Genomic DNA, 27,981 nt, shown 5'->3' on the forward strand with positions numbered 1-27,981 from the left:
CTCTGCCTTCCCCTCTCACCTCTGGACAGAAGCCGCCCCTTTGGTAGAGACCTACACTTTAATTATTTTTTTTATTATTGTAGTTTGAGTGGAAGTTAGTCTCTCATACAAAAATTTATACGTACATTGTTATGTGACCCTAATTGCTTTCCCGATACTGTGACAGCACACTCTTCCTTTCCACCCCGGATTTCCCGTGTCCATTCAACCAGCTCCTAACCCTCTCTGCCTTCTCATCTCACCTCCGGACAGAAGCTGCCCGTTTAGTCTCATGTATCTGCTTGATCTAAGACGCACCCTCTTCACGAGTATCATTTTATTTCCCATAGTCCAGTCTAATCTTTGACTTAAGAGTTGGCCTCGGGAATGGTTTCAGTGCTGGGTTGACAGGGAGTCCAGGGGCCATGCTTTCTGGGGTTCCTCCAGTCTAAGACCATTAAGTCTGGTCTTTTTACTGGAATTTGAGTTCTGCATCCTACCCTTCCCCTACTCCATCAGGGACTCTCTATTGTGTTCCCTGTCAGGGCGGTCATTGGTGGTAGCCAGACACCATCCAGATCTTCTGGTCTCAGGCTGATGAAGTCTCTGGTCTGTGTGGCCCTTTCTGCCTCTTGAGCTAATCCTCTCCTTGTGTCATTGGTGTTCTTCATTCTCCTTTACTCCAGGTGGTTGGGATCAATTAATGCATCTTAGATGGCCGCTTGCTAACTTTTAAGACCCCAGATGCCACTCCAAAGTAGGATGCAGAACATTTTCTTAATAAACTTTGTTACGCCAGTTGACGTAGATGTCCCCTGAAAGCATAGTCCCCAGACCCCTGCCCCTGTTCCTCTATCCCTCAAAGTGTTTAATTGTATTCAGGAAACTTCTTAGCTTTGGTTTAGTCCCATTGTGCTGACTTCCCCTGTAGTGTGTGCTGTCCTTCCCTTCACCTAAGGTAATTCTTGTCTACTATCTTGTTAGTGAATAACCCTCACCCTCCTTCCCCACCCTTGTAACCATCAAAGAATGTTTTCTTCTGTGTTTAAACCTTTTCTTGATTTCTTATAATAATGGTCTTATACAATATTTGTCCTTTTGTGACTGACTAAATTCACTCAGCATAATGCCCTCCAGATTCCTCCATGTTATGTTTGATGGGTTCATCATTGTTCTTTATCATTGCATAGTATTCCATTGTGTGGATATACCATAATTTGTTTATCCATTCATCCATTGACGGGCACCTGGGTTGTTTCCATCTTTTTTGCTATCATGAACAGTGCTTTGACGAACACGGGTGTGCATATATCTGTTCGTGTGACAGCTCTTTATTTCTCTAGGATATATTCCAAGGAGTGGGATTGCTAGATCGTATGGTACTTCTATTTCTAGCTTTTTAAGGAAGTGCCAAATCGATTTCCAAAGTGGTTGTACCATTTTACATTCCCACCAACAGTGTATCAGTGTTCCAGTCTCTCCACAACCTCTCCAGCATTTATTATTTTGTGTTTTTTGGATTAATACTAGCCTTGTTGGGGTGAGATGGTACCTCATTGTAGTTTTGATTTGCATTTCTTTAGTGGCTAATGATCGTGAGCATTTCTTCATGTGTCTGTTAGCTGCCTGAATGTCATCTTTGGTGAAGTGCCTGTTCATATCCTTTGCCCATTTTTTAATTAGGTTATTTGTCTTTTTGTTGTTGAGGTTTTGTAGTATCTTGTAAATTTTAGAGATTAGACGCTGATCGGATTTGTCGTAGCCAAAAATGTTTTCCCAGTCTGTGGGTTGTCTTTTGACTCTTTTGATGAAGTCTTTTTGATGAGCATAAGTGTTTGATAGTTAGAAGCTCCCAGTTATCTAGTCTCTCTTCTGGTGCTTGTGCGTTGTTACTTACGGTTTTCATATTCTGTTTATGCCATGTATTAGGACTCCTAGTGTTGTCCCTATTTTTTCTTCCATGATCTTTATCATTTTCAATTTTATATTTAGGTCTTTGATCCATTTTGAGTTAGTTTTTGTGCATGGCATGAGGTATGGGTCTTGTTTCATTTTTTTGCAGATGGCTATCCAGTTATGCCAGCATCATTTGTTAAAGAGACTGTCTTTTCCCCAATAAACAGATTTTGGGCCTTTGTCAAATATCAGCTGCTGATAAGTGGATGAATTTGTATCTGGATATACTTTAATCATTAAGGAGCTCTGTCTTGTAGGGTCATTATGAGTTGGAATGGAGTGGATGGCACACAACAACAGCAAAACAATTTCAATTACGTTCATTCTGGAGTGTGTGGAGTAAATTTGACTGTTGGTAAATGGATTGGGTGGCAATTTAATAATGCATTTCCTTCTAGTACTTCTGCCCTCCAGTTCTTAGACTATGTGAATTTAACATATGCATTATCACTGTTGAAAGTAACTATTCTGACGTGCTTATTTCTGCTAGCTTAATATAACTTGGGGAACTATCAATCTTTTCTATGGTCTGAAATAATTTAAATAATACAAATTATCTAATTACATAGAACTCAATTGTAAAATCATCAGAATTTGAAGCCCTTCTTAAGCTTTTCTTTGACTTTTGCTTATTATTGTTAATTTCAAAAGAATAGTAATAAATTAACATGATAAACATTTTCAGTGTACATAGGAAAGAGCATTCAGTGGGAAAGTAAGCCTTACTTTTCACCTCTGCTCTTTAGTCTTATATTTTTCCTCTCCAGATTCAAGTACTATTACTGCTTTCTTATGGGTATTTCTGGAAGTAGCCTATATACTTATTGTCTTTCAATAATGATAAATCATTAATCACTTTTTTTTTTGGCTCTATTATGCCTATCAATCTATTTAGTTTTTCTGTCTCTTTTAAGATCACTTTTTATAGTTTATTCTTTGCTAGGAAATATATTTTTCAGTTTGTCACCACAGAGTTGTATGTAATATCTATATATTTTACTTCTAACACAGAAATATATATATATGAAATACAACACTTTTATAGTCTCATAATTGTTCGGTGTCCACGTGTATTGCTTTATTTTTAGTATTTCTCCTCTTCATTCGTTTTACTAGTATTATTGGTCTTTAAAAACTAGCCTTTTGACTGTTTTATATCATTTTTTATTTTCTATTGCATTAATTTTAGCTTTCGTTTGTATTTTTGTTTCTTAAGATAATGGCTTAGTTCACTTATTTAAAAAAAAATGTAAAAGTGTCTTCAAGATTTAGTTTTACTTCTTGGCTACAGTCATAGATTTGCATAATTTACAATTAGTCTCTAGTTCCTCTCACCTAGAAGAATAATAGCATATTTGATTGAGAGGCGTGTCTAATAGTTTCTAAATTGTTAGTGTTATCTTTTAATTTTCTTATTTTTTATTTAACTGTGGTTAGAAAATGGTGGTATATATTCATTTAAAAAAATATTCCCATAGTCATAAGAGTAGAATGTGTATCTTTTTTTTAGGACACTGAATGAATTTTATGTAAATCTCTTTAAGGTTGTTCTGTGGACTCCTCGGAGTTGACTTGAGATAGTCCCTTTGTTGTTATGCTGTGGAGAACTGCTTGGTTCTCCTGGCTGGGCCCCCACAGGTAGCTAGTAGACATTCATCTAAGTTCTGGCAGTGTGACAGACCTCCTCCCAGGCTTTGGTAATCACACTTTTCTCCTTACTTTAAAGCAAGCGAAGAAATAAATAAAAAACAATTAGAACTTGAAGCAGATCAGATCAGACTTTCATTTACACCATTCTAGACTGCAGCCCATATGGGAAAAATGTTTCTCTTTTTCAGTTTCTGGGATTGGGACTAATTTTTATCTCTACCGTTGTTTATTGCATTAATTAGGGTAGGTAGAATAATGGCTCTAACACAGAGCTTTATTTTGTTTATGAAATAGTACTGAGCAACACAGTTTGCAGGACAGCCCTCTTGTGGTTTTTAGGACTCTGCTGGCAGAGGCCCCACCATCTTTAACACATGGCTTCTATGGGGGTTGTCTTCATTTTTCCAGCCAGAAGGGAAAAGTCCCATAGAAAAGGATGTAGGAGGTTTTTATGGGCCAGGCCCTGGAAATGGTGTATATACTTTCCATTTACATTCCATTGGCTAGAACTCAGTCACATGGCCACATCTAACTGAAAGAAAGGCTGGGAATACAGTATAGTATAGCTATGAGTCCAGGAACAAGAGGTGATCATGGGAGTCAGGAAATAAGGGAGGGGGGTGGGTGTCAAGGATGAGTTAGGCTGCTGTCTCCGTAGAATTCCATTTATGTCTTTATGGATGAAAAGTTATATACCAAGAGTACATGTTTACTGGGCAAGTAATACAGGTTATATGTGCTATAAGAATTCAGGTGAAGTTTGGTTGGTGAGGAAAGTTTTATGGAAGAGGTGTAGAACCCTTAGTTGAGCTTGAAGTAAGAAGAGGATTTAGATAAGAGAGAGTGTGGTGTTCAGTTCAGAATAATCAAGGACATGGGAGTGGGAATGTTGAAGGTATGTTCAGAGAAGTTTGTTGGCTAGAGAATGAAGATTGATGCAGGCAGTGATAAGAAATGAAGGCGAAGGTACAGGCGTGAGTAATCTGGGAGACAGAGTCACTTGGAGTTTATTTTTTCCTTTTGATTTTTTTTTTTTTAAATTGTGCTTTAAGTGAAAGTTTACAATTCAAGTTAGTCCCTCATACAAAAGTTTATACACACATTGTTATGTAACTGTAGCTCTCCCTATACTGTGACAGCACTCTCCTCCTTTCCACCCCAGATTTCCTGTCCATTCAACCAGCTCCTGTCCCTTTTTGCCTTCTCATTTCACCTCATTTTGAGTTTATTAAACTTTATCTTTTAGGCAATGAGGAAAGGTCCAAAGTTTGGAATTAGAGGTGACACTTGCAACATGGTGTTTTGGTTGATGAAAGGAAAAGTCCAGAGTGAGAGCTGGTTCAGGGAAAATAAAAGTTTCGCTTTTTTTTCCAGTAAAATTTTTATTTCCTCTTATATGAGAGTAATACATGTTTGAGTCCTTAGGTGGCACCAATGGTTAATCACTTGATTACTAGCGGAAAAGTTGGCAGTTCAAACCTACACAGAGGCGCTTTGGAAGACAAGCCTGGTGATCTGCTTCCAAAAGATCACAGCCTTGAAAACCCTGTGGAGCAGTTCTGCTCTGCACACATGGGGTCACCATGAGCTGGAATCGACTGGACGGCAACTAACAACAGTCATGTTTATGTGGAGAATATAAAAATACATGAAGAAAATAAAAATCCCAGTATGAGTTTAGCTTTTGACATGTTACATTTGAGAATACTTGTAGGTGGAGATGTGAGATTTTTATTTAGGAGAAAAGCCAAGGGGAGAAAATTGAAGATTTGTTAGTGAGCTGCAAAGAGGGGTTTGGTATCAGAAGAATGGATGAATTTTTTTTAGGAACAGAGTTTAGAGCAACATAATAGCCTTGAGTACATCCTCGTTTAGAAGGATAAGGGGTGAATATAGCCTGAGGAACTAGGTAAGGATAGAACAGTTTGACATAGGCCAGAACCAGGACAGTATATAATGTCGAAGATTGAAAGATGATTTTCAGAAAGAGATTATGATTAACTGAATTGAATGTGGAGAAGTCAGTTACCTTGGTTGGCAAAGGCTGTTTCTTATGTCCTTTGGTAATTCATCAAAAAAAGTGGAGAATAGATTCTTTGTTTTCAGATTTCAGAAACTAATTAAATTGTGAAATTGAAAACCACATATGTCAATTATGCATTCTCTATCGTGTAATTTATAGCGGCTGATAATTTGTACTTTATAAGATAAATCTGAAATCTAAGAAGCTTTATACTCTATCTTCTTGCTATGCTTGAATTCTGTAGAAGCTGTTTCTGGACAGTCTACGAAAAGCACTTGCTGGCCATGGAGGAAGCAGGCAGCTGACAGAAAGTGCTGCAATTGCTTGTGTCAAACTGTGTAAAGCAAGTACTTATATCAATTGGGAAGATAACTCTATCATTTTCCTACTAGTTCAGTCCATGGTGGTTGATCTTAAGGTAAGAAGTTTATTATTTCTCTACTAAAACCTTTAAGAAAATTAAATGAAAAATTAACTTTCAGTGTCAGTATTATGTGTAAGATCATTGCTAACACTAAAGTTCTGAGTCTTACTTGATAATAAGTTCGTAAGACCTGTTTTTGTTGTTGTACTATGTTCATCAGCCTAGGTGAAGTGACTTAGAATATGAAAAAAGCACAGAACTAACCGGTTTTCTTAAGTTAGCATAAATATACGGACTTGCGTTTAAAATAATACAGAAATTAAGGCCTGAAAGGAATCATATGTGGTATAGTAAGAATTCTATCAAACCAGTGACTCACAATGTTAGTTTAGTGCTTCGTCTGGCAACTGAATGTTACTGCCATCTGTGAATGGTGTGTGGACCATCACGTGTATAAGTGCTAGTGAAAAAAAGAAAATACTACATGACTGTTTAAAGTCTTTTATTTTCTATTGGGATTTTTACAGAACTTACTTTTCAATCCAAGTAAACCGTTCTCGAGAGGCAGTCAGCCTGCAGATGTGGATCTAATGATTGACTGCCTTGTTTCTTGCTTTCGAATAAGCCCTCACAACAACCAACACTTTAAGGTGAGAGCATTGGTTTTTATCCAGGTATATTTACTGATACTGTTATCCTTTATAAATGTGAAAAGCCTGGAAAGATGAATAATTATACCTTTATCAGTATTTCTCAAAGATGTCAGTTTTAAGACCTTAAAAATTTATTCTGTTCTTAGAAAACGAGTCTTTTTGCCATCCTTTTGTCCTTTGTTCTCATTTATGTTACTAAATGTTTTTCTTACAGAAATAATCTACTTTTTTTTTTTCCCCCTCTTTAGATCTGCCTGGCTCAGAATTCGCCTTCTACATTTCACTATGTGCTGGTAAATTCACTCCATCGAATTATCACCAATGTAAGTCTAAAAGGTATTGCTAAATTACTGAAAAAAAAATAAGAAAAAAAATTTTTTTTCCTTTCTTCCTTCTATCCTTTCTTCCTTCTTCCCTCCCTCCTTCCCTCTCTCTTTTTAAAGAAAGATGCTCTTGGTTTACGAAAAGATTCTGAACTTAGATGTATAGTGTTTGTCAGAGGTGGTTATATCTAGTAAACTGATACAGAATCGTATTTTTCATATTCAATCTTGACCTGAAGGCCCTTGAGTGTGAAGGTAGGGTTAATAGGATCCCTTGGAGAGATTAAATTTAAAACACTTTATTTAGATCAAAACTCTTGAGAATGATGCCACTGAAATAAAAATACTTTCATCCCAAAGCTCTTTACATATTATTTTAATACTCTTAGCCCCTTTTCCAGCATTTGATACAGTTTGGCTTGTGGCCTTACCATTTAAGTTAAAAGGTAGTAGTATTTATGTTGTAGCCCAGTATGGTACATTTACAAAATGGTAAGACCATAATTGATTGTACTTTTCAGTCCTCCTTAGACAAAATGAAATATTAACACACTTTAAAAGAGGTATTCACATGATATAAAACCATATCAGACAAAATAAAGGAGTGCATTAAAAGGTTCTTGTGAAACCTTTGACTCTGACTTGGATACATTAGGTACAAAGATAGTAAAACCTTATCAGATTTGGACAGTGGGTTTTAAAAATTCTGTTATGATTGCAACCATTGTGTTTTTAAAAGCTCTCAAGCGTTACCTCCCACAATTCCACTTTTATCTATTTATAGATAATAACACTTACATGTAAATTGATCGATTTTTTTCTACTTGAAAAAGGGCTTTAATCATTGATAACTTAGGTATATTTGTCCTATGTATAATAAAATTCCTTTTTAAGAATGTCTTTGGTGAGTTAAAAATAACATCTGACCCTCACTTGCCTTGGATGTATTGAATTAAACCAAACGCTGCCCACATATTCTTTAAACCATTCCTGCAGGGGAAAAATAACTATAGATAAAACTATTTAGTGGCACATTTAACTTTTCTCAGTGGGGTGCTAGTAGCATTTTGGGCAGGACAGTTCTTTATCATGCACGTCTGCCTTGTACATTGCAGGATATTTAGCATCCCTTGTTCCCATTTCATTACGTGCCGGTTGTGCTGTAGGCCCACCCTTCCTAATCATTATGAACAACCAAAAATATGTTTCCAAACACTCCCTAGGAGGGAATGATACCTCCCTCAGTTAAGTATCACTGAGTTAAATTGTAGATAGTCATAACATTACATACTGTTTGTTCCAAAAGGGAAAGTTTAATGAATTTGATTATAGGTAAGCTATATTTGTATTAAAACATTTTTTTTTAGATTGCTGTATCTTTGCCAGTGTAATGAGCCAGGGTTATCCCTGGGTGGTCCAAATGGTTAGTGCACTCAGCTGCTAACCAGAAAGGTTAGAGGTTTGAGTCCACCCAGAGGCACCTCGGAAGAAAGGCCTGGTGATCTACTTCTGAAAGAATCAGTCATTGAAAACGCCGTGGAACACTGTTCTACTCTGAAACACATGGAGTTGCCTTGAGTCAAATCGACTCAGTGGCAACTGGTTGGTTGTAATGATCCAGGTTTATTTGCAAGGCCATTAAAAAAAAAGATGATTTTTTTCCGCCCCCAGGTTTATGAGTAATTCAGAAATAACATGTTATTATTTTCTTTCTCCTTTTGGCTCATGGTACTAAAAGTACTCCATTTACTAGACTGAATAGTTTTACATAAATGCTTAAAATTTATGTTTAATAAACCCAAGTATATACTTTCTTGATACTTTGTGGCTAGCTACTTTAATTGTGAAATATTTTTGTCTACAATTGACTGTATAGAGCACTTTCAAGCATGGACTTGGCACTGCTGTAAGTGGCTGAGCTGCTCCTTTCTGGGTTTAAAGCATGCCTGGAGTGTTACTTCATGCATGCCTCAGTGTACCTGGTGAAAGTGATTGTCCATCCTTCTAGACTATAATGAGCACTGCATGTGTGAAGGTGTAGTTTGTCTATATCCGGTCAAGTCAATATGAAAATCTATTTTTATAAAAAAAAAAAACTGTGTTGACTTATTTTTAAAATATTAAGCATCAGTAATCTTTCAACAAAATACTTGTAAAGGAATACAACTTTATTGAGTCCATAAAGTATCTTTTAAGGTTATACATTATATAATGATACTTTATCATTGTAGATTATTTCTTGTTAGTTTTTTTTCCCCTTGTTTGTTTTGAGGTTAATAGATACTGAATCTGAAGTACTTTCTGACTAAAAAGTTGGATATAAGATAAATATGCAAATTTGCAGAATGTACTATTTTAAGAGTCTAACTGAAGACAGTTATTATGACATACGAAATTTTTCTTGGATACTTGGACTTCTTAAATCTTAAATTTTTCATAGTGTAAGATTTCCTTCTAAATGATTCTTCGTTCGGTACAGCTCATAAGTTCTCCTCTTCCATTGTTCTTTAGCCAGTTTACAAATGTTTCAAATTATCACATTCTTAAATAAGATAAACTTCTTACTGACTGATATGTTTTGAGGGTTTATTTAGAAGTAGAAGTGGTGTTTGGAGTTCTGTTTTGCTTTTGTGAAACACACATACTTAATTTATAAGTACTGTGTTTAGATCTAGAATATTCCACTGTTTCTTCTTAGGAAATCTTAAAGTCTGTTAACTATTTTAATCTTATAATGCAAGTTTTTAGCAGTTTCTAAAATGATACTTATAATAATACTGTCACTTTTTTATTGCATATAAGATAAGTTACAGTTACCAGATCTGTTATGTAATTAATCTTGATGGACTTCCTTTAAATTAGATGTATGGTTGTAATTGGGAAGTTAAAAAAATAATACATTTATGAGCCAAATATCTTAGCCATCACTGGTACACTCTATGGCTGGTATAGTACTACATGTTCTATTTTTTCTTTATAGCAGTTTATCGCTGTTAACTTATGGATAGTTCACATATTGGAATCAGATGATCTTTCTACTAAGGAGTTTCAGTTGAAGGAATATTTCTGAGGCATTTGAAAATTTATTTAAATATTCTCTTGAAGAATTGCTCCATAGTTTGCTCATACTGTTCACTTACAAACATTTGCTTGGCAGTAAACTTAGTATTTTCAAGGGCTAAAAGAATATGTTTACTTTAGTTTCAAAAAGGAGATGTTTGATAACTGCTCAAAAAGAACTGTAATAAACTAAAATTTTACCAACTACATGGTGCAAAACCTTAAATCTACAATTATTTGATAGGGTGCGCCTGGTACCACAATGCAGTTTCAAAAGCCATGGAAATGATACTATAATATGGATAGGCTGTTATATGGGATGCATATGTCTTTAGTTAATTAGCTTCTGACAAAATATTATGGGGCTGGCAGGGTGAGGCAGAGCCTTTGCACATGCACTTTATGATTATTCAGCTCTGTATTACTTTAAGCTGATTGATACAAGCTGTATAAGAATAGTAAATATATGGAAATCAAGTTGCATTGGTTTCTTTGGGAAAATCAGATGACCAAATTGCCCAGGGTTTGAGGAATCAGTTATATAACCAAAGTAAAAATCTGTCATTTGTTAGGAATTAGTTAAGTAAAGTAAAAGTTGAGGGAAAACCATTAACAATCATATTATCCAAAAAAAGTATTTCTTCCCTCAAACAGCTTTAGGATCCCGTCCTGAGTGGGGTTCAGTATTTGAATTATATACCATAAGTTGGTTTGTATTTTACTGTCCAGTAAATAGCTTGAAATTCTAGAGTTTGGGTTTATAGTAATATAGCTTAATGCTATTCAAAATATTCTAAGCATTAGGTGTGAAGAAATTAAATGTTGAGAATTTAACTAGCTTAGTGTTGAATAAGAAGGAACCTGGGAGTAGGATGTGAAGGTATTAAATCCCTTCTTAACTTTCATCTACTATTTGAGTATTATCATTGTTTCAGATGTTTCTTATAGCAGGGATAGTATAAATTGGAGGCCTATGTTTTAAGTCATCCAGTTCCAAGCATACTTTCCATATTTAGTGAAGATTCATCCAATCATTTTTGCATTAACTTATCAACAAACTATACATTTAGTGGTTTTCGTAATTGTCATTTTTTCATAATACATTAATTCATTTTAAAGAAAAAGTTACACTTTCAAATAAAATAGACACTAAAAACTAGATATCAAAGCTGAACAGGTTAAACTGAAATAGAAAAATATTTACTTTGCAATAGTTACCTTTTAAAAATATTTAGCATAGATCTTTGTCTTTGTTTATGGTGACTGTTAGTCTTCCATGTATTGTGCCATCATTGCTGATCAAGTTAAGATTATAGGTTTACTAATACCTTTATCTCATTTACTAATTTCATGTTGTAATTGTCATTGTTTGTAAGCATATAAGTAATAGTTTGCCACATAGGCTTTGAACATTGTGATGAACCACTAATCTCCTGTAAAGCTTTGATAATAGCATTCTTACCTGGTAAAATATATACTGTATGTGCACATGTACCGGAAATGTGTAAAACATTAAACTTAAAAAAAGAAAGAAAGAAAAAGATTGGCTACATAATTAGCTCTCTAAAGACTCAGATTCACTAGCTTATCAGTGAGAAAAGACAGTCTCATATATGTCTATGTTCATGAAGTGGGCTGTTTGTCTCACGATCGTTATTATGTTTTAAAATAAATGTATAGCTTATTGTCTGAATTAAAGATATTATTTGAAGACTTTGGAAATTATCGTGTGTGTTTGCATGGTCGTAGAAAGTTTCTGACAAAAGGATAAAACTTAAAACCACAGTGATAACCAGAGTATATAACTCATGCAGATTTGTACTTTTCCTTCCTTATGATCTTTGTGTATTTCTCCAGTCTGCATTGGATTGGTGGCCTAAGATTGATGCCGTATATTGTCACTCAGTTGAACTTCGAAATATGTTTGGTGAAACCCTTCATAAAGCCGTACAGGGTTACGGAGCACACCCAGCAATACGAATGGCACCGGTAAGATGAATCAAGAGTTTCGAATCCCAGTTTCTTCCTGTTTTCAGTGTCTTCATCCCATTCCTGCTATTTTGATTATTTTAGAAAATCAGACGAGTTCATCTTTTTCTGTAAATCTTGGAGTATGTTGTACATTGAAGATTGTTGCAATACTAGTTAATGATAACTTGTTTTCCACTATTTCAGTGAGGTGAGCCTACTTAGAGAAATTTTCTCACTCAGAGCTGTTAAAATCTTAGTGAAAGCCATCTTTTTTTTTCTTTTTTAGTTTAGTTTCTTTTTCTTTTGTGAACAAGAGTATTTTGATTAGCTCCTCACCTTTTAGTGATGAGCAAGGGAAGCTGACTCCTGGGTTAAAGTGAATATTCATATGAATACCTATTTTACTTATTGGATGCTGAATCTTACACATAGGAAATTAAATATAAGAAATAAAATTTTAATGGTTTATTTAAAAATAAATATTTTGTGCTTCAGCAGATGTGCTTTGAACATTTTAAAATGATAGGCACTTTGACATTGAAGTTTGACTATGTTTAAACTTAATTAGCAGACTTTTCAAATTAGGTATTCTAACAGATTATTACTCATATAGAATTTAAAAACTATAGAAGCAATTAAGCAGACAATTATAGGACTATATAAGTCATTTCTTGGCTTTTATGGATAGCAGGAGTATTATACATGACAACTCTTGACATTGATTTGGTGGTACTTTGTCTTCTGCTTATTTTCTATTCTTATTGGCTGCTGTTGCTCACATCATCAGATGCCAACGAGTCACTGTTTTGCATGGCAGTGGGCTTCTGTGGCTGTAAGTATGACTGATTGTAACTACCTCAGAAAAGTCCTTTGTTTCTTTGACTTTTCTGTGTATAGTTACCATTATAGTCACATGATATCATTCCAAATGAAAATGTAGCATGTCTTCACCTATTGGTTTTATCTAGTAAATTAGCTATTTCACACTTATAAGATGATTTAAACAGCTTCTTCTCTGTCATCCTTCTCTTTTTCCAAGTCAAATAAAATTTTGGTTTTATATGTTTGTGGTTCACTCTTACCAGTTGTCAGTAATTATTTCTGAGGATTGTTTATTTTAGATGTTCAAATAGAGACATTTGCTAACCCATATGTTTTGGGATTATTTGACTTAAAAAAATTATAGTCAAAAGAGCATGGCAGTGATATTTCACTAAAAATCTTTAAAGTGCAAGATTATTTTTTAATTGAATTTTTGAAATGCCAAGTACTTAATTTTTTAAAAAGTTGAAAAAATTTTCAGTTCAGGTGTAAGTTAATTAGAGGTGAAATAATACCTATTTAAATGTTATTTAGTCTTTTTTTAGGATTTTAGAAAATGACTTGAAAGAAATCATTTAAAAAAATATTTACTGACCTATTTATTCATCCCAGATATCTTCTGAGAAGTTAGAACTTTACTTGACTTTTTTTTTTCTTTAAGTTTACTACCGCTTTTTAGAGTAAGTGATCACACTTGCCCTCACAGGAATTCCACTCTCATAGCTTTTGTTTGAAAACTTCTAATGAAGAGCTCATTGCAGGGTGGCCATAAATTCTGGAAACACAGACAAGTATACATAATAAATGGCTTAGAAATATTACATCAGAGTTTCTTAACCTCGACACTGTTGACATCTTGGACTGAATAATTCTTTGTTGTAAGGGGCTGTTTTGTGCATTGTGGGATGTTTAGCAGCGTCTTTGACCTCTCCCACAAGATGCCGGTAGCAACCCCCCGCCTCCCCCAGTCATGACAACCAAAAATTTCTGCAGACATTTCCAGATGTTCCCTGGAGGACAGAAATCTCTCCCACTTAAGAACCACTGCATTAGAGGATATGTTCGGTGGATTGTCCCTCATTAGCATAGTCTGAGATTATTTAAGACTCTGATTTTCACTGAATAAACCTGAGCCTTTCGCTGAGTAAACACTGAATAAACTAAAAGCCTTTAGTTTGCTGCAAAAGTAGTGATCAAGGAGTTCAGTCTGTAAAAAAGTAAAATAATAATCTATGTTTGTAGGCTTTAAAGCCACTCTGTATTTTTGAGACAGATAAGTTACTTGTTGGAAAGAACTATTTGAACATTTTTTCTTCAGCCAAAATAGAATCATGGTATCCCTCTCAGCCCTCATTGATCCTCTTTTTCTGGAGCTCTTACATAGCATTTTTCTGATTCGCCCATAAGGCAGCACTGCAAATATTTGAATAAAGTTATCCTGTACCTTTTTATATATATATTTTTTTCTGTTTTATATAATTTTTTTCTCTTTTATATAATTTCAGCATTGGAAGGAACTTTATTTTTCTAGTTTTCTTTGAAAGTGTATGTGTGTTTGTTTTGCTTGATTTGTTTTTACAGCTAGAGAAACTGAGGCTCAGATAATGTTAAAAGAATTGCAAGTAGTCACATGGTAGTGAAAGGTCAACTAGAGTTAGTTCTGAGGTTTTTGGATATTCAGTTTAGTGTCTTTATCAGGCTGTCAGTTATTTTCCCACACATACTAGCTTGAGGAAAGCAGGAACTTCGTCTGACTTGTTCAGCACTGGATACCTAACCCCTAGACCAGTATCTGGCACATAGTAGGCATTTGGTGCATATTTGTTGAATGAGTGAGTGAATCCCTTGTTTAACATGGTTTCAGAACCTTCCTCCATCTGGTTTGCTTCTCATCTGGAAAGAATTCAACCTAACAATGTTTTTTTTATTAAAACAATATGTTAGGATCTGATTTTAGTGTTCTAGATGTGGTTTAATCAGTGATGAGAGCTATTAACCTTCTGCGCCTGGATACCACATTTCTCTTATGTTGATAAGTTACATTGAGCTTTTGGTCATTTAAACTTTTTAGCCTTTTTCATATGAACTATTGAGCCATCACTTTTCTTTTTTGTACTGTTGTAGGTTTTTTTTTTTTTTAACTTGAAACGTTTGTCTCAGCACTTATCATTTATTATTTTAAAACTAAGATCTTCTGCCTTCACTAAAATTTAAGTCTGCTAATAATTGAAGTGTGAGTTTCACAAATAATTTTCTTATTTACACAAATAAGTTGCACAAATAATGTCTGCAAATTTTGTGTCTTACAATGGAGATCCTGATTCAGCAAGTACTTCTTACATGCCTGTAATTCAGTCATGTCTTAATTAAGTTAATAAATAATATTGGCCCTTAATAGAAACCTGAATAAATCTCTGGTTCTTGAATTTTTTACTGGGCATAACTACCTCTCTTCTTTGGCCAAAGCATGTGTACCAGCTTGGATTCCTAATAGTATCTACAATATGGAAGATCATTTAGTAGATTAATGAATGAATTTAGTTATATTTCTAACTGTGAAATACATTTTTTAGCAAGTTTTTCCTGACTATATACAACCCATTAATGGTCATTAAATTAAAAAGTGTCTGAATTGAATAAATTCATTTGACTTTTCTCAAGGCTTTAATTTCATATTAGGCAGTCGTGCTGGAACAAAATTTATATGCTGATACCTGTGATAAAAAGATGACATAATTAAATTAATATTTTCTTTTTGGAAATGATTACTAAATAGAAAATATTCTTTTTATTTGCTGATAGTTCCTATATAATGACTGCATCAGGGAAGAGCAGTTTGATAGTTACACTTAATTATATCTTAGTTAATAAGTTTGTTCAGTAAAAAGCTTCACCTTGATCTCAAGTTTTACCTTGACTTAGAATGAAAATAAAAACAAAATTTATTAAATACATTTGATAGAACATTTGCCTTGAGACTATAAATATAAAAGCAAACAATATTTGTAATTTTTACTATTTCTCCTCTGTAGTGACATTCTTGAACATAAATGTTCTTCCCGTCTGTGGACCAAAATCCTTCCGTGTTCTTGAACATAATAAATGCATTTCTCACACTTAAGCATTGAGGAATAGCTGCTGTGTCAAAGAAATGCCTCGCCACTTTTCATGTTTGAAAGACGCGCATGTTTACTGGGGATTTTTATTGTGGGCACATAGATGTCAGACATCTTCTACTGCCTATGTATTTGCATATATGTTCACATAAAGGCATGCATGTCAGAAACATAAGAATAGAGAGAAAAGTGGTATTAGATATAGAATATAATTGTTGGATTTTTTGGTTGAATAACATTCATAATTATTTTAGTTCACCATAATATCTCCATAGTTGAAACACATTTTCCATGATTTAATCTTTCTTGAAGAGTTCTTTCTCTGTTTGATGAATGTCATTCAGGCAAGAGGCATTCTGTAACTTGAGAGAGATGGGATGCCATTGAAGGTAAAAGCGAAACTTAACAGTTAAACTGTTAAATACAGAAATCAGCTATATAACATATTTCATCAATTCTAAGAAGCACATGTGTTTACTTGTAAAAGATGCATCTTACTTTTTATGGTGTCTTAATGATAATTTTTCATTCCTCGTGGTACATAAGATAGTGTATCTTACATTTGATAATACCTTATATTTTATGAAATATTTGTGTATATGTGTGTGGGATAAGTGTTTGTTAAATGAGTTGCCCAATGTACTTGTGAGAACTATAGACCAGTATTTTTCTCCCTGATGTTTTCACATTTTAGAAAATTGTTTTACTTAAGAGTCAACCTGATACTAAAGTGTTTAATATTTTAGTAGATTTTCACTTAGACTTTATTAGATAGATTATATAAGAATAAGGTAAATGGTGAAAAATAATTTTCATTTTTTAAGCTTAAGAATATTAATCTTATATGTACTATCGAATGTTTCTATTAATACCACACTCATGGTAGTATAAAATAGTCCTCTTTCCTTTTTCAAAGTTTTTTTTAATAATAGGTTCACTTTAAAAAGTTGAATAGCTATTATTTTGAATCTGATATCTAATTCTTACAAGATAATGTCATGTTTTGTGTTTGTTTTTAGAGTCTTACATTTAAAGAAAAAGTAACAAGCCTTAAATTTAAAGAAAAACCTACAGACCTGGAAACAAGAAGTTATAAGTACCTTCTTTTGTCCATGGTGAAATTAATTCATGCAGATCCGAAGCTCCTGCTTTGTGTAAGTATTCTTTATGAAATGCCCTGAGATTATTACACTAAATTAATTTGGGTTAACTGAAACACCAAGACCAGGGAGATAATTGTTAGCTCAAGAGCACTTACTGACCCTTTCTGATTATACCGGAAGCTTAAGATTTATCCCAAAGAAAACTAAATTATAGAGAATACGAATATAATTCAGATTTCTTAACCTTTCTTAATTTTCGTCATCATTAAACTAACATACTTCGGTGAGATCTGTCCTTACCCTGTAATCAGGTTATATATATACTATGCGGGCATGATCCTGAGGTAGGTGGTGGAGTGACAGTTGGTGGGGTAGAAGTAGTGAAGCAACCCTAAATCACAGTGCTTTCCACTTCTATGTAGACTTTTTTTTTTCTTTTTTTTAATCTCCAGTTGCTATTGCTAAGCAATTTGGTTTTTCTATTCTCCTTTCTTCTTCCTGTTATCAGCCTTCTAGTATTGTTGCTTCTGCCTGCAAATACTGTATTAGGAGGAGGAAAAAAAAAAAAAACCCATTGCCGTCAAGTCGATTCCAACTCAGCGACCCTATAGGACAAAGTAAAACTGCCCCATAGGGTTTCCAAGGAGCGCCTGGTGAATTCAAACTGCCGATCTTTTGGTTAGCAGCTGTACTCTTAACCACCACACCACCAGGGTTTCCATTAGGAGGAGAAGGAGATGGAAATGGGTGTGGTTAGTACTCCTTTATTGTCATAACTCTGCTCTTTCTACCTCAGCTGGTATTAGACTCCTGAGAAATCACTCTGGTACACAGAATGTACAGATGTAAGAGTGATAGTGATATGAAGTGAATAAAAGCAAGGACTCTGGAGACAGATGACTTACTAGCGATGTGATCTGGGTGCCTTAACCTCTCTATGCCTTAGTTTTCTCATTTGTGATATTGAGATAATCATAGTTCCTACCTCAGAGGAGTTGTTAAGAAGATATGAGATATAGTACATGTTATGCTTTTAGGAACAGTGCCTGGCACATAATAAGCACTAATAAATGTTAACTATTATTACAATTAATAAAATACAGTTAACATTAGTATTATTAATGTCCAAAATATAACAGTTATATATTGTGAAGTTCATAGGAAAGCGTGTTTAACCCTTGTGGAGTTTGTCCAGTCTCTGGAGAGCAGCATCAGAAAAGATTTCTTACTGCTTTGTTTAGCAGCAAGTCTCGAGTGCTAAGGTGCTTTGAATTTTGATGGCATACTTCTCAAATTAGTATAGTGTAAGGGTTAATAACTTGATGTCCGTGGTTTCAAGAATTTAATGAATTCCCTGAAATTATAAAAATGTGTATGCAAGGTTTTTTTTTGTTTTTTTTTTTTTCTGGAAAGAAAGGAGAGAGAGACAGGACAGAGAGAAGGTTCCCCCAAAGGGTCAATGATCCCAAAAGACATATGATATTTTTGAACTCCTTGAAAAAGTCCATCCAAATTTGGAACACATAGTGAATCTTGTAGACTAAGTAGCTAGAACTTTGGTGTGGAAAAATTCTATGAAATCTATCAGTGAAGCTATAAAAGTAGGAAAATACCCTTTTCTCCACATTTCCTTGTTCTGTAGCACAAGTTATTTGTATTGATACTAATGTGTTAGTATCACTTTGTTTTCATGGCTATAGTTCAGGTTCAAAGAATGTACCAAATTCACAGTGCCTTTTCTGTTACATATCTTGTTGTTCGAAGAGCCAAGAGTTTAAACAAAATTTGCTATTTTCCAAGTTTGAAATTTAGCAAGCAAAAAGGGTGATTTAAAATCGGAATTATTTTCTTTGCTGCCATCTAGTGGTTAAACAACTTTTCTCAAAGTAACCATACCCCACCCAACCACCCCCCCCCCAAAAAAAAAATCCGTTGCCCTTCAACTCGATTCAGACATGTGTTATAGAGTATTACTGTTCCATAGGGTTTTCTTGGCTATAATCTTTATGGAAGCAGATCGCCAGGCCTTTTCTCAGTGGCACTGCTAGGTGGGTTCAAACTGCCGACCATTAGGTTAGTAGTCATGTGCAAACCGTTTGCGCCACCCAGGGACCTTCAGAGTAACCACAGATAAGTTAAATTGGTGAAAGGTTCATTGTAAACATTTGATTATTTCATATTTTAGTTAAGAAAATTCTAAATCTTGGTAAACAGGAATGTAGGAATAATTACTAAGTAGTCTTATGGTATTTTTAAAGGAATATAATTTCATTGTTTTCTATTTCTGTTATCTCTGTACTAATCCATGTTGCTTTCAGTTTTTCAAATTTGCTTAGCTTGTATTCTTTCTTACCTTTCTGTAGTTACTTCTCTGCACTGTAGTGATAGTGGTCTTATTCAAAAGCAAATCTGATAATGCCCCCTGCTTAAAACCTCTTACTTGAAATTGCTCTTGGGAGAAAGACCAAAAAACTCCAGTTAGGCCTACAGGGTCATGCAAAATCTGACTCCTACCTACCACTTCTGCCACATTTAGCGTATCGTATGCTTTTCTTTGTCTTCACTCTAGTCATGATGGCTCATTTTTTCTGTCCTTCTTACTTAGCACATGCCCCCATACGCTTGCAGTTGCGTTTCCTTTGCTTAGGTTATGCTTCCTCTCCTCTTTACATAGAGACTCGTGATAATTCTAAGCTGTTATCATTGCTCTGAGGAAGCCTCTCTGACTAGGCAGTGTTTCCCCATTACAGCTCTCATAGCAGCCATGTACCTTCACAGCTCTTATCTCATTTGCGGTTTTACACTTGTTGGTCTGATTATTTTATTGGTGTCTCCTCCATCAGACTACACAGACTAGGGTTGGAAACCCATTTTCTTTTTTTCATTATTGTGTCTTTGGTGTTGAATAAACATTGTTGAGTTATGAATGAATGAATATAAATGTCAGAAAATAGGCTAACTGTTTTGGGTTACAGATATACTGGGGTGAGAGCTTACCTTAATCATTATAATGGGGAGGAATCAGTAGTTAGAAAAATAAAATATGAATACAAGTTGCATTGGCCTTACTTAAATGAGCATATATTCTTGAAGTGTAAATAGCTGCTTCCAAGTTATGGAAGTTACTTTTTAAGTAGGTAGACATTGACATTTATGTATACTGTTAATTTGCTTTGCTTAGTACACAGTTTGTTCCATAATGAAAAGGACTGAAGTATGGATATCTGGACTGGCTGTGTAGATTTGGGCTGCAGTATGATGGACTGAAGTGCGGTGTGGGACTAGCTGTGTAGATTTGGGCAGGTTGTTTTTACTGGCTGTAAAGGATGATCGTGTAGTCCTCAACCAACATGCATGCTGTGTGCCTTTGATGACAATCACTTATAATGTCAAAGCCAGTGAGTTTCAAATCAGAGGTTTTTAAGCAAGGTTAGTGTTGGCAAAAAAAAAAAAATTCTCCCCCCCGTAATATTGATGTAATTTCTTAATTGAAAATCTGATGCTTAGTTTTTTGGATTTTTTAAATTAGGCTTTTCCCTGGATACTGTTTATATTGATGGACAAGTATAGATGTGGATTAAGGGAATCCTTAACAGAAGCAGCTTTGATTTTTTTTCAATTCCACAATTATTATTATTTTTATTGAGTTATAATTCACATGCTGTAAAATTCACCATTTTAAACTGTACAGTTCGGTGGGTTTTAGTATATTCACAAGGTTGTACAGCCATCACCACTATCTAATTTTGGAACATTTTTGTCACCCTATTAAAAGAACTTAGTACTTGTAAGAAGTCACTCCCAGCAATTGACCTTTTTTAAATCAGAGTTTCACTTTTCTTTGCAGAATCCAAGAAAACAGGGGCCTGAAACCCAAGGCAGTACAGCAGAATTAATTACAGGACTCGTCCAGCTGGTCCCACAGTCACACATGCCAGAGATTGCTCAGGAAGCAATGGAGGTAAAGGGAAAACAAATTCTAGGCTCTTGAAAGAAGGATCATAATTATATATGTTCTTGATGTTTGATGTGTACTTTGTATGAGTGATAGGTAGATGTCATTGCTGGAAAATGGTATATTTGTTGTTATACACTTTCATTAATGGTATCAAGAAGAGGTTTACTTGCTTTCTAGTACATGCAGTAACAACATTGAACAAATTAATTTCTTATTGTAGTTGACTTTTTAAAAATTCTTAAGTATTCATTTTTTAGTGCTCTGTAATCCACACACTGCAAAGTTCATTATTTTAAAGTACAACGTAGTGGTTTTTAGTATAGTCACAGGATTGTGCAACCATCACCACTATCAAATTCCAAAACATTTTTGTCACCCCAAAAAGAAACCATGTCACTCCCCATTCCTCTGTTTCACCAGACCCTGGCAACCACTAATCTACCTCTATCTTTATGGATTCACCTATTCTGGACATTTTATATAAATGGAATCATAAAATGTGTGGCCATTTGTGTCTCACTTCCTTCACTTAGTATAATGTTTTCAAGATTCATTCATTTTTGTAGCATATACCAGAAGTTCATTCCTTTTTATGGCTGAATAATATTCCGTTTTATGGCTATACCACATTTTGTTTATCCATTCATCAGTTGATGGACATTTGGGTTGTTTCCACATTTTGGCTATTGTGAATAATTCTGCTGTGAACATTTGTGTACAGTTTTTTATGTGGGCATATCTTTTGGGTGTACACCTAGGAGTTTAATTGCAGAATCATATGGTAACTGTTTAATTTTTTGAGGAACTGCCAAACTATTTTCCAAAGCGGCTACATCCCAACAGTGTATGAGGGTTTAACTTCTCCATGTACCCACCGATACTTGTTATTGTCTGTCTTTTTAGTTATAGCCATGCTAGTGGGTGTGATCGGTTCCTGATCATATGCTACCTCTTGAAATGGTTGAACGTCGACCAATTGTTTTTGGTATAATCACTGTGTGTACTCCCTCCATCTTCTTTTGATGCTTCCTGCATCGTTTAATATTTTTCCCATAGAATCCTTCACTTTTGCGACTCAAGGCTTGAATTTTTTCTTCAGTTCTTTCAGCTTGAGAAGTGCCAAGCGTGTTCTTCCCTTTTGGTTTTGTATCTCCAGCTCTTTGCACATGTCATTATAATACATTGTCTTCTCAAGCCATCCTTTCAAATCTTCTGTTCAGTTCTTTTATTTCATTATTTCTTCCTTTTGCTTTAGCTACTCAACTTTCAACGGCAAGTTTCAGAGTCTTTTCTGACATCCATTTTGGTCTTTCTTTCTTTTCTGTCTTTTTAATGACCTCTTGCTTTTTTCGTGTATGATGTCCTTGCACAACTCTCTCTGCCAAGAAATTTTGAAGATAGCTACCTGGCCAACTGACTGGAAGAGATCCATATTCATGCCTATTCCCAAGAAAGGTGATCCAACCGAGTGCAGAAATTATTAAACAGTGTCATTAATACCACACACAAGTAAAATTTTGCTGAAGATCATTCAAAAGCGACTGCGGCAGTATATCAACAGGGAACTGCCAGAAATTTCGGGCTGGATTCAGAAGACAACGTGAAACCAGGGATGTCATTGCTAAGGTCAGATGGATCCTGGCTGAAAGCAGAGACTACCAGGAAGATGTTTACTTGTGTTTTATTGACTGTGCAAAGGCATTCGACTGTGTGGATCATAACAAATTATGGATTACATTGTGATGATTGGGAATTCCACAACACTTAATTGTGCTCGCAGGGAACCTGTACATAGATCAAGAGGCAGTCATTCAAACAGAACAAGGGGATACCACGTGGTTTAAAGTCAGGAAAGGTGTGTATCAGGGTTGTATCCTTTCACCATACCTACTCAATCTGTGTCCTGAGCAAATAATCCGAGAAGCTGCACTCTATGAAGAAGAATGGGGCATCTGGATTGGAGGAATACCCATTAACAACCTGCGATATGCAGATGACACAACCTTGCTTGCTGAAAATGAAGAGTACTTGAAGCACTTACTAATGAAGATCAAAGACTGCAGCCTTCAGTATGGATTACACCTCGACATAAAGAAAACAAAAATCCTCACAACTGGACCAGTAAGCAACATCATGATAAACGGAGAAAGATTGAAGTTGTCAAGGATGTCATTTTACTTGGATCCACTGTCAACACCCACGAAAGCAGCAGTCAAGAAATCAAAAGACACATTACATTGGGCAGATCTGCTGCAAAAGACCTCTTTAAGGTGTTGAAAAGCAAAGATGTCACCTTGAAGACTAAAGTGCGCCTGACCCAAGCCATAATATTTTCGGTTACATGCATGCGAAAGCTGGACAACGAATAAGGAAAACCAAAGAAGAATTGATGCCTTTGAATTGTGCTGTTGGCAAAGAATGTTGAATATACCACGGACTGCCAAAAGAACAAACAAATCTGTTTTGAAAGAAGTACAAGCAGAAAGTTCCTTAGAAGCAAGGATGGCGAGACTATGTCTTACATACTTCAGACATGCTGTCAGGAGGGATCAGTCCCTGGAGAAGGACATCATGCTTGGTAAAGTAGAGGGTCACCGAAAGAGAGGAAGAACCTCAATGAGATGGATTGATACAGTGGCTGCAAAAATGGGCTCAAGCATAACAACGATTGTGAGCATGGCACAGGACCAGGCAGTGTTTCATTCTGTAGTACATAGGGTCACTATGAGTTGGAACCAACTCAGTGGCACCTAAAAACAACAACAGTGGGTGTGAATACAGTTGACTTTTAAAAAAATTGTATTTATATTGGTTATTTATACTGACTTATGCGTCAGTAAAAATGCATACCAAGGAGAGGCGGGCTAAGATGGCGGAATAGTCAGACACTTGCTGTGGCCCCTCTTACAACAAAGACCCGAAAAAACAAGTGAGTCGATTATATATGACAGTATAGGAGTCCTGAACATCAAAGACAAAGTTGAGGAATCAGACAAGAGTGGCAGGGGGACAGAGAGATGGTTCGAAAGCAGCAAGGAGTTGCTAGACCTGACCCGGCAGGAGCCGGCACACTTCAGGCCAGTTCAGCTGGTGTGCGCGGTGAGGGAAGCAGTGGCGTTCAGGAGGCATTTTCCACATTGAGAGAGACCCAGCAGCAGAGAGTCTACTCGGGCATCCAGAACCAGTAAAAAGTGGCGCTGAGTTGGCAAAAGATAAGTATTTGCATCTGACCTGCCGCGCAGATCAGAAAACACTTCCTTTGGGAAAAACCTCTTTACCTGCCCCCTCCCTGCTCTGCACCAGGTCCTGGGCCAGCTTCAGTGATTGCTGAGTCTCCTGGGCCAGAAGTAAAACCCATCATGCGCCTGAGCCATTCTCTTGGTCTTGGAGAGGGAACAAATTAACAAACAGGAAAAAATCTGCCGGCTCCCTTAAGCCAGGAACTCAGGGTAGGCACCAGCTCCTTTGCCTAAGCCCAGGCATAGGGAGTCCACAGACTCTGAATGCCTTTCATCCTTGCATAGACCTATGTGGGCCCATTTCAGCAGCATAGGCCCTCATTACCACAGTACAACAGCATATATTCCTGAAGCCAAACTTCAGCTGTATCAGCTATATGGTGAAGCTGCAGGTTCATGACATTTGACACTGCTCTGCCCATTCAGTAGGGTCCTTACCTACCCACATCAGGGGCCTGAGGACCGGTGGCTTCACCCACGCCACCTAGCACCTGTGACAGGCCCAAGAGTAAGTGGTGCCTCCAGGTACTTAACAGCCAGCAGCATTGGGTGCTCACAGTCCGGATGCAAAACTCACCCACCTATGTGCTCTAGGGAGCAGGGGCACACTTTCCTCCCAGATACTCAGGGGCAGCCGTCAGCCCCCTGCCTTGCTCAGCGCCTGACTCCCTAATGCAGCCAGATACCTGTGCCTACACCAATTACCTGTTCCCATCTAGGACTGTAGGTGAGAGCCTGTACCACACACTTGGTGACCAACTATCTGGATACCTGAGCTGAATCCATACAAGAAAAGTAAACAGACTCCTGGGCTCACATACCTGGTAACAGATCTAACCACCTGGTGACAGGACGGTAGAGCTTCAAAGGCGCCAATAATCATACTAGCTCACATGAGCAGCCTATTTGGACATATCAAAACAAAACAAGAAGCTAGGATGCAGCAAGCAAACATAAATAAGTATAATAACTTATTGATGGCTTGGAGACAACAGTCAATATTAAATCACATAAAGAGGCAGACCATGATGGCTTCAGCAGTCTCCTACAACAAAGAATCAAGACATTTTCCAGAGGAAGAGAATTTCTTGGAATTACTGGAGGTAGAATACAAAAGATTAATACACAGAACTCTTCAAGAGATCAGGAAGGAGGTCAGTCAAAATGTAGAGCCAGCCAAGGAACACACAGACTAAGCATTAGAGGAACTTAGAAAGATTATTCAAGAGCACAATCACAAATTTAACAGGCTGCAAGAATTCATAGAGAGACAGCAAACAGAAATCCAGAAGATTAACAATAAGATTTCAGAATTAGACAACTCAATAGGAAGTCATAGGAGCAGAATTGAGGCAATGGAAGTCAGAATTAGTGAGATTGAAGATAAAACCCTTGACACCAACTTATATGAGGAAAAATCAGATAAAAGAATTTAAAAAAATGAAGAAACCCTAAGAATTATGTGGGACTCTGTCAAGAGGAATAACGTACGAGTGATTGAAGTGCCAGAACGGGGTGGCGGGGGGGGGATAACAGAAAATACAGAGGAATTGTTGAAGATTTGTTGGCAGAAAACTTACCTGATATCATGAAAGATGAGAAGATATCTATCTAAGATGCTCATCAAACCCCACGTAAGGTAGATCTGAAAAGAAAGTCGCCAAGACATTATAATCAAACTTGCCAAAACCAAAGATAAAGAGAGAATTTTGAGAGCAGCTAGGGATAAATGAAAAGTCATCTACAAAGGAGAGTCAGTAAGACTAAGTTCAGACTACTCAGCAGAAGCCATGTAGGCAAGAATACAGTGAGATGACATATATAAAGCCTTGAAGGAGAAAAAACTGCCAGCCAAGAATTATATATCCAGCAAAACTGTCTCTCAGATATGGTGGTGAAGTTAGGGCATTTCCAGATAAACAGAAGTTTAGGGAATTTGCAAAAACCAAATCACAATTACAAGAAATACTAAAGGGAGTCCTCCAGTTAGCAAATCAGTAACATCAGATAACAACCCAAGACAAGAACACAGGACAGAGCAACCAGATATCAACCCAGATAGGGAAGTCACAAAAATGAATCAAAGCTAAAACACTGAAAATAGGGAAATAGAGATGTCAGTATGTAAAAGATGACAACATTAAAACAAAAAAGAGGGACTAAAAAATGTAGACATAGATCTTTCATATGGAGAGGAAGTCAAGGCGATATAAAGAAATAAAAGAGTGGTTTAAACTTAGAAAAATAGGGGTAAGTATTAAGGTAACCACAAAGGAAAGTAACAACCCTGTGCGTCAAAAAATGCGTACCAAAAAAGTTTAAACACTCATTGTGTACACAAGTAGAAGCACTCATTGCTTATATTGTGTACATTGCTATTCGTCTTGTAAATTGGTACATTCCTGACATTCTTTTTTAGAAGGCCATTTGACAGTGTTTGACAGGAATATTTGTATTTTTGCCCAAATAATTTCATACCTGGGATTTTTTTACCCTATGAGAAAATTCAAAATGAAAAAAAAAAAGAAAAAAAACTACACATAAAGATGCTTATTGGTCTTATTTATAATAGGAGAATATTAGGAAAACTTTAAAATATTCGCTATCAGGAGAATGGGCTAATACTAACAATATTTCAGCTTGGTGAATTGCTAAACATTCGTTCAAACATATGTAGATCATATAGCAATATGGAAAAATATTTATGAAATATCAAATGAATATGCTGTGTTTACAGCTTTGTTAAAATGTATGTGGAAAATAAGAAAAATGAAAGGAAGCATAAAAGGAAAGCAGTCATATTAAGGCACGGAGAAGGCTAACACCTTTTCTTTCAGTTTTTCTAATGTTTTGTCAAGCAAATATAAATGGGGAATTTTCCACTTGAAAAAATATAAAATACCAGTAAATTGTATTAGGTTTTTGCACAATGGTGACAGAATTGAATTTCAAGTTGTACTCTTTTTCCTAGACATGAGAGCTATAAACTTTACAGTTTTTGAAGATTCTTGTAGTGAATTACAATTTTCACTAAACATCTGAAAGTAATTACAGTAAAAGTGTTTGAAATAATATAGTTATTATGGTCCTTACATAATTTATAACTTTTGGAGTTATAAATTGGCCCAAGATTAGACATAGTATCTTTTTCTAGTGTGAGGCAGGTTATCAGTGCAGCCATTCACCATTTATGCATTTGATTTGCTTTTTAAGAGAAAAATGAATTTATTTGTCCCAAACAGTGTTTCACTGGAGTTTTAATTAAAAGCTTTAAAGAGGGGTAAAAAAATCACGAAATATACTGACCAAGGATGGGAAAGAATATGCAAAACTCAACAGTGTTTGCCTCTGGGAGAGCATTGTAGAATTGAGATGAGGGTGGGGTCTGTTTGAAGGAAGAGTTTAAGTTTTACTCTTTTTACCTTTGATTGTTTTAATTTATGTAGTAAGATAAATTATTACATAATTTGTATATTAGTTGTGTATATAAAATGAATTATTTACTTCCTGTTATTTTCTGTGAACCAAATTCCAGTTTTAAGTCTCTGGTAAGTTGAAATTTTAGGATGAATGATCTACTGTGAAATGCAGGGTCTAATTTACTCCCCTCTCCCTCATATTTTTTTTTTTTTATGAACTTGAGTATTTATTTATTTTCTTTTCTTTTTCTTTTCTTTTTTTTTTTTTTTATTGTACTTCAGGTGAAGGCTTACAGAACAAATAGTTTCTCATGAAACAGAAGTACACATGTTGTTTTATAACAT

At 35.6% G+C, this 27,981-nt stretch overlaps 1 protein-coding gene across 2 annotated transcripts in view; it reads left to right on the forward strand.

The window, feature by feature from the left end:
• Positions 1–27,981, forward strand: part of NF1 (neurofibromin 1) — a 256,616-nt gene that overhangs the window by 72,214 nt on the left and 156,421 nt on the right. For both annotated transcript variants that reach the window (XM_004385390.1, XM_004385389.2), the window contains exons 9-14: positions 5,853–6,026; positions 6,500–6,622; positions 6,874–6,948; positions 11,866–11,997; positions 16,937–17,071; positions 20,868–20,981. In XM_004385390.1, the coding sequence (XP_004385447.1) occupies positions 5,853–6,026; positions 6,500–6,622; positions 6,874–6,948; positions 11,866–11,997; positions 16,937–17,071; positions 20,868–20,981 (753 nt within the window). The remainder of the gene's footprint in view (positions 1–5,852; positions 6,027–6,499; positions 6,623–6,873; positions 6,949–11,865; positions 11,998–16,936; positions 17,072–20,867; positions 20,982–27,981) is intronic.

The sequence above is a fragment of the Trichechus manatus genome, unplaced genomic scaffold, assembly GCF_000243295.1.
Source record: "Trichechus manatus latirostris isolate Lorelei unplaced genomic scaffold, TriManLat1.0 scaffold00138, whole genome shotgun sequence".
Taxonomy (NCBI): domain Eukaryota; kingdom Metazoa; phylum Chordata; class Mammalia; order Sirenia; family Trichechidae; genus Trichechus; species Trichechus manatus.